Source organism: Microcaecilia unicolor, chromosome 3 (assembly GCF_901765095.1).
Source record: "Microcaecilia unicolor chromosome 3, aMicUni1.1, whole genome shotgun sequence".
Taxonomy (NCBI): Eukaryota; Metazoa; Chordata; class Amphibia; order Gymnophiona; family Siphonopidae; genus Microcaecilia; species Microcaecilia unicolor.
The window spans coordinates 257,940,207-257,951,296 of record NC_044033.1 but is presented as its reverse complement, the minus strand read 5'-3'; the positions used below and the strand labels follow the sequence as shown (position 1 = coordinate 257,951,296).

At 41.4% G+C, this 11,090-nt stretch overlaps 1 protein-coding gene across 1 annotated transcript in view; it reads left to right on the top strand.

Annotated features, from left to right (window-relative positions):
• Positions 1-6,359: 6,359 nt before the first annotated feature.
• LOC115466644 (zinc finger protein 25-like) overlaps positions 6,360-11,090 on the top strand; it is a 28,599-nt gene continuing 23,868 nt past the window's right edge. Inside the window, exon 1 of the mRNA XM_030198031.1 lies at positions 6,360-6,764. Within this exon, the coding sequence (XP_030053891.1) occupies positions 6,741-6,764 (24 nt within the window). The 5' untranslated portion in view covers positions 6,360-6,740. The remainder of the gene's footprint in view (positions 6,765-11,090) is intronic.

Here is an 11,090-nt window from a genome sequence, read left to right as displayed (position 1 = left end):
TATTTCCTTTGCAAACTCCAGTTTAATTTCCTGATGCACTTTCACAGGTTTTAATCTTTGAAGTCCCTAATTTTGGAGCCTATCTGCCTGACTTTCATTGTTCTCAGAAAGCCCTGGTCCCTGATGCCCAGAGCGGACAAAGGTATGTTAAGTAGGGGCACTTGAGAAACAAAGGGCTAGCAAGCAGCTGGGCAATATTTGGTCCATCTACCATCATCAGGGATTCCTGAGGGAGGGGGGAGTTATCAGAAGCTGGTTTCATATTAATCTAAGTATGTCCAGCAGTCCTGACAGCAACTACCTACTTTTAAATATGTGATTTTCCATAGCTGTAAAATTAAGGATCATACTGATTTTTTAAAATCCAACAGATGATGGATTTAGGAATGATAATGAAAGGGTAGAATGTGTGGTGAGCAGTAGAAAGAGGAATGAAAACCCGAAGACCCATCAAGGGACAGCACAGATTCTTCAGCTGCCTGTGAGGGAAGTAACAGTAGCATAATACCAACCAGTGTGAAAGCAGCAGCCCAGGAAGGAGAAAGATTAAACAGACCAAAGGAAAACCTGATATGGGAGACAAACTATGTAACTGTCCAGAATGTGAGAAAAGTTTCAAAAGCAGCATCGAGCTAAAACAACACAAAAAGATTCATTTCTCAGAGAAACCATTTCACTGTTCAGAATGTGAGAAATGTTTCATAACGAAAGGCATGCTAAAATTGCATGAAAGGACACAGATGGGAGAGAAACCATTTAACTGTTTGGAATGTGAGAAAAGTTTCAAAAGCAAGGCTGACCTGAAATTACGTAAATGGATGCATACAGGAGAGAAACCATTTAACTGATCAGAATGTGAGAAATGTTTCAGAAGCAAAGGCGAGTTGAAAATGCATGAAAGGACACAGAGGGGAAAGAAACTATTTAACTGTTTGGAATGTGAGAAAAGTTTTACAAACAAGGCTGAGCTAAAACAGCACAAAAGGATTCATTCGTTAGAGAAACCATTTAACTATTCAGAATGTGAGAAATGTTTCATAACCAAGTACCAGTTGAAACTGCACAAAAGGAGTCAACACTGAAGAGAAACCATTTAACTGTTCAGAATATGAGAAATGTTTCAAAAACAGTTGTGACCTGAAACAGCACGAAAAGAGTCATAAGGGAAAGACATAATTTAATTGTTTGGAATGTGATCCAAGTGCCAGCTGATACAGAACAAAAGGATTCATACAGGAGAGAAACCATTTAGCTGTTCAGAATGTGAGAAATGGTTCAGAATCAAGCTCCATCTGAAACGGCATGAAAGAAGTCATACGGGTGTGAAACCATTTAACTGTTTGGAATGTGATAAATGTTTTACAAGGAAGTACCAGCTGAATCTGCATAAATGGATTCATACAGGAGAGAAACCATTTAACTATTTGGAATGTGATTTTTCACAAGCAAATACCAGCTCAAACAGCACAGAAATCATTTAACTGTTCATAATATGAGAAATGTTTCAGATGGAAGTACCAGCCTATCAGGCACAAATGGAGTCATATGGGAGAGAAACCATTTTATTGTTCAGAATGTGAGACATTTTAGGAAGCAATGGTGAGCGGAAATAACAAAATATACAGGAGAAAAACCATTTAACTGTTGAGAATGTGAGTTTCAGAGGCAAGTTTGAGTTGAAATTGCACGGAAATTCTTATGGGAGAGAAACCATTTCACTGTTCAGAATGTGAAAAATGTTGGACTCATACAGGAGAAAAACCATTTAACCTCTGAATGTGATGTTTCACAAGCATTGGTGAGCAGAATGGGCATGTATGGACTCATATGGGAGAGAAACCATTTAACTGTTCAGACTGTGATAAATGTTTTATATCAAAGCCTAGCTGAAATAGCAGGAAAGGAGTCATACAGGAGAGAAACTATTTAAATGTTCCTGAATGCTATAAATATTTTATAAGCAAGGTTATGCTGCAATGACATTAAATGACTCATACACTAAACAAGTTAAACGTTCTAAACATAATGTTTTAGAAGTGAAGCTGAGCTGCAATGGCATATAGTGACTCATATGAAAGAAAAACCAACTAAATACTTTGAAAAAGCGCATTTGCAAATTTTCCAAATGAGTCATATAGGAGAGAAAGTATTTAACAGTTCTGATTTTGATAAATGTTTCAGAATTAAAACCAAGCTGCAATGTCATGTGGAGGGGCATTTTTGATATGACGTCTAAGTCTGAATTTGGACGTTTTAGAAAAAACATCCACAATCTGAAAAGGAAAGAAGGTCATTTTCAACCACAACAACAACAACAAAAAGGTCTATCTTTTCCTTTGAAAATACTGTTTGGAAAAACGTTTTGTGAATTTAACATTTTATTTTTGATGCATTTTCAGACAAAAAACCGTCCAAATGTAAAACATACAAAATCCACAAATAAATCCACAATAGAGTGAAACCATTCACATGTTCTAAGTGTGGTAAAAGCTTTGGTTATAATGTAAATCAGACAGTGCACACAGAAGAGAAACCATATGCATGTATAGAATGTGGTAAAATCTTTGGTCAGAAGGTAAACCTCACAATGCACCAGAGAACACACCACAGCATCAGAGAATACACACAGGGATGAAACCATTTACATGCACTGAGGAGGTAAAAGCTTTAGTTGTATTGGGACAGATAATTAGGGAATGTACACTCTTATTATGAAGTGTGGAAAAATAGCACTCTGGTATTTAGATATAGTAATGAGACCTCCTTTTTATCTATAGATCTGAATTCAAAGCCCTTATCTACTGATAAACAATAGACACAAGGCTCAGATGTTCTAAAAAAAAAAAAGAAAGAAAATAGAAAGCTTGGCAACAGGTAGAATAGTGGAAATGTGACATCCCAGGAAAGCAATAGGGCATCCTTGGGGGTACTGCAGTGGTCTTTATGAAATGCTCTAGTTAAACATCTCACCATTGCTCCCTTACCTTGTCTGCTGAGCCCCCCAAAACCCACTACCCCCAACTGTACACCACTACCATAGCCCTTACAGATGAAGGGAACACCAATATGTGGGTACAGTGGATTTCTGGTGGTTTTGGAGGGCTCACAGTTTCTTCCACAAGTGTAACGGGTATTGGGAGGTAGAGGCCTGGGTCCACCTGTCTGCAGTGCACTACACCACTACTAGACTACTCTAATGGATCTGAGGCTGGCAAGTAATATTTATAATCACATTTTGGGGGGGGGGGGGGGTGGGAGGGGGTTAGTGACCACTGGGGGTGATTCACTCCAGTGGTCATCTGGTCATTTGGGGCACCTTTTTGTCTGTAGTGGAGGAGTAGCCTAGTGCTTAGTGCAGCAGACCTTGATCCTGGGGAAGTGGGTTCAATTCCCAGTGCAGCTACTTTTTATAAAAACAGGTCTAGCTCAAAACGGAAAAATGTCTAAATCTTAGGAACGTCCAAGTTCTGCCCTGAGCATGCCCCTGGCACTTCCCCTTGAGATTTGGATGCACTTCTGATTTGACTTCAGAGAAAAACATCTAAAAATAGGTTTCAAAAATGCTGATTTGGACATTTTTTATTTTTAGAAAAATATCCAAATGTAGACTTGTGCCACTTTTTGGATGTTTTTCTCTTTTGAAAATGAGCCCAATAGTGATTCACATGAAATATAAACCATTTGAAACCTTTCTCACATTAAAAGAGTGGCCTAGTGGTTAGGGTGGTGGACTTTGATCCTGAGGAACTTAGTTAAATTCCCACTTCAGGCACAGGCAGCTCCTTGTGACTCTGGGCAAGTCACTTAACCCTCCATTGCCCCATGTAAGCCGCATTGAGCCTGCCATGAGTGGGAAAGCATGGGGTACAAATGTAACAAAAAAAAAATCAGAAAAACAACTTGCAATGGCATAAAATGACTCACATGGTGTCCTGTGATGTTTTAATAAGCAATACGTTTAAACGCTTTTATTGCACACTTTACTGTGTGGGTATTGTGTGTCGGCTCTCTTCTGTTTGGTTTTCTCAGAGGGAGGGGAGATAATTTGTCATTCCTAACATCAGGATTCAGCTAGGTTTATTTTAGGGGGACTCCCTGTCTCCGTTTTATTTCCTTAGTCAACTGTTCTCGTATTAACACCTTGGGATTTGGGTTAGCCTAACTCTAAAATTTGCAAACAGTTCAGAGGTTGCACTGAATTTACTGTTTCTAGGTGACCTGAAACTCTACAGTTCCATTGACCAGCAATTAGCAGAATAATTTTGAGTCATTAAATGCTTTTCAGATAACATCAAGATGACTTTTGGGCCAGACAAACATGATAAGGTGACATTATTTAGGGGAAAGTTGAGCAACACTGAAAACAACTGTCTGACTGTGGACTGGCAGATACAGGAACTTGAACAGGAAGTTATATATAAACTAGTAAAAAAGCCCCGTTTCTGATGCAAATGAAATGGGGGCTAGCAATGTTTTCTTCTGTGTGCATGTGGGAGTGTGTGTGTCCCTGCCCTCTGGCCTCTCTCCCCTCCCCCCTCTGAGTCCTTCACTGTTACACAGCCAGCGATTTGATTTCGTGCTCTGCTGTTTTCCTTCACTGACTGTGTTACAGAGAGGGCGGGGCAGACACTCATAGGGAAACCGGATATCTCGCCCCCTTCACACTTCCGGCTGGGGCTTCATAGAACGTTGGTGTTGCTTTTTATATAAAGAGATATCTAAGAGCAGAGGAAGGAACAACTCTCAAGCAGAAATCACTGAGAGAAAAAATCAGTAAAAAATATTATGAAACAGTAAGGGGCTCATTTTCGAAAGAGAAAAATGTCTAAAAGTGGCATAAAGGTGCATTTGTTCGTATTTCTCACAAAAACCTCCAAATCAGTATTTTCAAAACCTATTTTTCATATGTTTGTCTATACTGTTTGTCTGCAATGCATCCAAATCTCAAGAGGGCCTGATGACAGCGTGAAGGGTGGAATTTGGGCGTTCCTAAGACTTAGACGGTTTTCAGCCATAGTGAAACACTAGTGTACTGTGTTATTTTGGTGGCTGGAAACAGTCAGGTGGGCTTATAGGGAAGGAGGGAGCGCGAGAGGGGAAGGACTCTTTGGGAAGGTTCTCTGTAAACGTTTATACTGTGCCATGTTGATGGTTCACTGGTTTTTCTTGTTCTGTATGAAGCTTATTCTCGAAGAGGTTGTGCTTTGAATAAAGATGATTTAAACATAAAAAATAAATTTTGGATGTACTCTGTTGAAGTTGTTGTTTCCTTCTGCATTGTGTGATGCCTGTTCTGGTGTGTGCATCTGATAATCTTTGAATAACTGTGATTCCATGTGCCCCAATGAAAAGAGAGTTTAATTTTACTTCCATTTAATTTCAATATATTCCATCTTTATAACACAGCAGATTACAACAACAGTTAAAATGAAACCATCAGGAAATTGGTTATCCTCACTGAAATGAGGCCATGTAGAAAATAAGCACAATATACAGAATATTTATTACTGCTGTTTCTACCAGCTACAACAATTTTTTATGCTGTTTTAGTGATTTTCAATTTTATTTCATATAGGAGACATTCAAATAAATAAATAAATAAATAAATAAAAGTTGTCAAATAATAATAAAAAAAATCCTTTCTCCTCCACCTTTTAAGGTACTGCCTATCCAACTGGAACAGATTTAGGCTTTGTACAGCTGGACAAGGCATAGTGTTTGCTATTGTTTTGGGTGACTCAATGTAGCGGCAAACTCCCCCTACTGGCTTCAGCCCACATAGGTCTGGATTCCATTTATACATAAGTGCATAAGTGTTGCTATACTGGGACAGACCGAAGGTCCATCAAGCCCAGCATCCTGTTTCCAACAGAGGCCAATCCAGGTCAAAATTACCTGGCAAGGTCCTCAAAAAAGTACAAAACATTTTATGCTGCTTATCCCAGAAATAGTGGATTTATGGTGCCTGAAAATTTTCCTTCTAGGTGTATTCTGTAAGGGGGGAGGGGGGAAGGGAAAGGGAATAGGGCTTGATTATACTGCTTTTCTGTGGTTTTTGCAACTACATTCAAAGTTGTTGAGTTATTATGAGCACTGGAGTGATGATGAGTCTTCTGTGGAGTGTGAGTGAAGGTTCTTCCCTCTGGGGCTGAGAGAGAATAAGGAGCATCTTAAAACCCTACGACCTACAGGGATCAAGCTCAGATCAATAGAATAGAACTTTCTTTGTGTCCCAGGTTTGGGAACCTGACCTGGGAGCTTAGCAGGTGCTCAGGACTTGTGCAACTAACAAGAAATAAATGTAATAATATATAGTGAGACGGCCAGAAGTTTCAGAAAGATTGATGTTTCAAGAACTGCAAGGCCCGAGATGCAAGAGGACCAGTTCCCTAATCTGTTCTTCCTTTGCAGAACCCACTGGATCCACCTTAAGGAGGTGGGAAATCCCAGAATGACCTCATCAGGGGGAGGGGTAAAGGGCTTTGCGCATGCTCTGCTTCTTTCTTTTTCTTTATCTCTCCAGCTGCAAAGTGTGGGAAAGACGCAGAACAAAAGCAGAAACTTTCTGTCTTGTGGCCTGGAAATCCCTGCAAGACCCAGTCTCAGATCTGCAGAGGGAATTTATCTGAGACCTGGAATCAGCTCAACCTACTCCTGTTTTATTCACCTTTCCAGGAAATGGGAAATCTGCAGCCTGAATCCATCAGAGCTGCAGAATTCAGAGGGGACACAGCAGGGAAATGTCTGCCCTGGTTCCTGATCAGGTAAGAAATTATTCTCTCTCATCTTGCACACAGGGTTCCAGCAATAAAAGGAAACATTTCTGTACAGCTTTTCCAGCTTTCTTTTCTCTCTCCTTATTTGTCTGTAAACTAGACCCACTGTTTCACTCAACACAAACATTTAATATACTGCTTAGCTAAGCAAAAGATCAAAGTGCAGCTCTTCTAGCTTTCTCTTCTGTTGTGGACTGAAGCAGTGACTTAGTGGTTGTTGGAGGTGTGAAAAAAATCGTAGTCCCCTGGGGGACCAGACCACAAGGATTCATGAGAATATCAGGAGAGAAGAAGTGTTATCTATTTACTTATACTTGGCCCCTATGATAGGCTTAGGTTTGGGATTGGGGTCCACGATTATGCATTTATGTGGTCAGGAATGTGTTATGTAAAACTTCTGTTGGTTTTCCTGACCTGCAGACAGGATAGTGCAATCCAGGCCCAGCAGGTTAGTCTCCTGCCAATGCTTCTCCTTTCAGTACCACCTTTTATGAGTCTTCCAGGTCTTGGTCTAGTTCCTCTGAGTCCGAGATCTGTACATGACCCACAGTACTTTCTCTTTTCTCCATTCCCCCTGCGTTTCAGATACTTAGAAATTATTGGCAAACAATTATATGTAGAAGAGGTTAGTGGCACTGCAACATCAAGATTATATTCTTGCTAATAGCACTATTATAGTCTAAAAAATGAAGCCACACGAAGTGTGGAGGTGCACTTAATCCCCACGAAACAAATAAGGAGAAAAATAGAAGGGTGGGGAAAGATAGGCTCTTTCCAATCAATAGGGGAGACGTATATTGGAATAAAGTGTAATATTTATTATAACAGATTGACTCAACACAGCCGTGTTTCGGCACCATAGCGCCGTCTTCAGGAGTCTACAAAACCAAATACAAAACATAAATATAAACAAATATAAACCATAAACTGTGAATAACAATAATCGTAAAAGAATATTATAGATATATTAACATAAAAGACATCTATAAAAGCATCAAATAAAGTTATAAATACAAAAAATGCATGAAATATTTTCACGAAAGCAAATACAAATTAGCAAAATTAAGAACATGGATAAAACCAAATAAGATGTGGTGTTGCAGATGAAAAACTTAAAATCCTAAAATGCGCAGAGTTCACAGTTTCTGGTTTATAATTGTTTATATTTATTTATTTACCACTATTATAATCATAAACTGAAGGAGGGAAAGCCTCAAAATATTCCAGGGCAAAAGCACTTAGGTATCAATATGTGTCATAGGCATAAAAACCTCCTTCATGTCATCGTATTTTATGAAAGTACTTATTACAAATCAAAACTTATCTTAAACAATAGTGATTCAATTTTTGACTGTGAATTGCTTCCCAGCTTGGTCTGACACGTTTCACAACTTCAGGGACCAAAAAGTGCATGCAGGTACATAAAACTTAGATTATGAGCCCTCTAGGGACAGAGAAAGCATCTGTATGTAATGTGTACAGCGCTGCGTACATCTAGTAGCACTATAGAAATGATTAGTAGTAGTAATAAATCTGCTCTGACTGTAAAAAAAAAATCACAAAAGCCGTATAGATCAAATTGTCTATACATTTTTAGCTACAATGTTCTACTTCAGGTATGCTACACCGCTTCCCATCCCCCATCTTTCTTTACTGATAGCCACATGCAAGAATTTCTGGCTGGTCACAGACTCTGATGGGGCAACTCAACTGCCTGGTATAACTTTTACAAATGTAATTTACTGAGAAGAGGTGTGGCAAGGATACCAATTGCAAGCCTCCAGCACACATGCAGCACCTATAATTGGTCCGGGGTAGAGGAGAAGTGGATGCTCACCACAGGCCTATAAAAGTACTTTGCAGATAAAGAAACTCTGAAAACTAGCCATGCTGGAAAGAGAGTTTCAGATCCTCCCATGGCCTATTTTATCCGAAGGGAGTACTCCCCCCCCCCCCCCCCCCCCCCGTAAGAACTAATTCTTTACTACTAAGAATCTTTCTTTCTCTTCTCTCTCTCTATTCTGTGAGCTTTTCTGTTTTTTATATACTTAGTCTGATTGCTTATAATTACCAGAGCTACTGATGTTAGATTTTTCTGTAATATGTTGTAACTAGTAAATAAGGCCCGTTTCTGACACAAATGAAACGGGCACTAGCAAGGTTTTCCTCGGAGTGTTTATGTTTGAGAGAGTGTGTGTGAGAGTGACTGTGTGAGAGAGAGAGAGTGAATGTGCGAGAGTGCGTGTGTGTGACAGACAGAGTGAGTCTGGGTGCGAGTGTGTGAGAGAGTGTAATGAGTATGTGTCTGAGTGATAGTGTTTGTGAATGCGTATGTGAGACACAGTGACTGTGAGAGAGTGTGTTTCACACAGATACACTGTGTGAGAGAGAGTGTGTGCGATACACAGACTCTCTGTGAGAGTGAGTGTATGAGACCGAGTGTGTGAGACCGAGAGTGTGTGACACATAGAGAGTGAATGTGCTTCAGTGTGACTGTATGAGAGAGAGAAAGACACTGACTGTGAAAGTGTGTGTGTGTGACAGAGATATCTCCCCCTCCCTGTGGTCTCAGCACCCCCTCCTCTTGTCTCTGGATCCCCTCTCCCCTCTCAGGTCTGAGGACCCCCTCCTCCCCTCTGTAGCAGAAGGTGGATTTTGAGTGTGGCCTAGTTATTGTTTTGTTGGGGAGTGTGTGAGTTGCATGAGCAATCAGTGCTGCCGTTTTGGTGTTGGGGGTTGTTGGGGGGAGGGTACCGTTGTTCCACATAATTGTTGGGGGGTCATAGGGTGTGTGTGGGTGATTGAGGTACATAGGTATGTGTGTGTGTGTGTGTGTGTGTGTGTGTGTGTGTGTGTGTGAGTGAGAGAGTTGCTATCTGTGCATGGCAGTGTGTGTGTGAGTGAGTGAGAGAGATGTAGATTTTGCATTTCACAGTTTTGGGTATGAGGCCGTTTGTGAGGAAGGTTGCGACTGGATTTTGGGTGGGGGGGGGGGGTGAGTCACATGGGGTCTGTAGGTGTGTGAGAGAGAGAGATGTTGAACTTCTCTGTTACACTTTCTGTATTGAGGGGGTTGGAGGAGGAAGTGTGTGTCTGTGAGTGAGAAAGAGAGATGCTGTGTGTGCATGGCAGTGTGTGTATGTTGGTGTGGGGGGTTGTGAGTTTGGTTGTGTGTATAGGTGTGAGTGGGTGATGCTGATTTTGCATACTACATGTTGTTTTTTTATTTGGGCGGGAGGGAGTCTGGTGGAGCTGGCTAACTTGTCTGCTTTCGCTCTGGGGTCTGGCATTGCAACTCAGCCTCTCCTCCTTTATAGCAAGACTTTTTTTTTTCTTTTAAAAAGAAGGGGGCGGGGTGGGAGGAAGAAGACACACTATGAGCTCCTGAGAAGTTCAGGGTAGGGTACACAAACTGTCTGTTGGGCTGTGCCTTACTGATTGCTGCTTTATTCTCTCCCACACTTTGGATTTTGGGGAGAGATAAGTAAAGCGGTATTTTTTTTTCTGAACTACTTCTCGCCTTTCTCTTATGTTCTGCGTTTTCCTGGGGCAGTATGAAGATCTGGGATGACGGCAGCGTTGGGGTGGGTTGGGGCGGTGTGCGGGTGGTTCAGGAGGTTGGCTGCGAGTCTGTAGCGATTCGTAGGCAGGAGTAGGGAAACACGCTCCACTCGTTTCCCTACTCCTGCCCGGGTCGCAGAGTGCGTTGTCCTTGTGGGGTAGGCTCATGGACAGCATCTCCCCGGCTCTGAAGGCTGCGGCCTCTTCCGCAGCGGCTCCCCGGATGCTTCCGTGTCTCACGCACCCTCCCCCGCTCGGCTCCTGTCCGTGGGCTGCGCCCCCTGTCACGCAGCAGGTTCTGAGTCGGTCCGTCTTGCTCTCGACCGCCGTCCGCGTTCATCAATCCGATTCCCTTCACCGTCTGTGTTCAGTCCTCGACGTCATCACGTTTGACGCAAGGGCGGGGCACAGAGACATGGTGAGTTGGATGGCTTCACCACCATGAACTAACGGACCCTTCAGGGAGTGTGCTGATGGCTTCAGATCGTTGTCTTCAGAACATTGAGGGTGCGTTTTATTATAGTAGATATGTTTAGAGAATGGCATTCAAACGCAGCCAGTACAAAATTAACCAATAGGAATTACTGAGCATGTGTTTGAAATTGTAAAATGTGCAAGCTGGGAAGCAATGAAGTTTTGATTTTTTTGTCACTTTTCTCTACAAGTATTTGCGTAAAGTATTCTCAGGCTTTTCCTCCTTCATTTCATTATTATAATAGTGGTATTAGCAAGAATATAAGTTTGATTATTGTA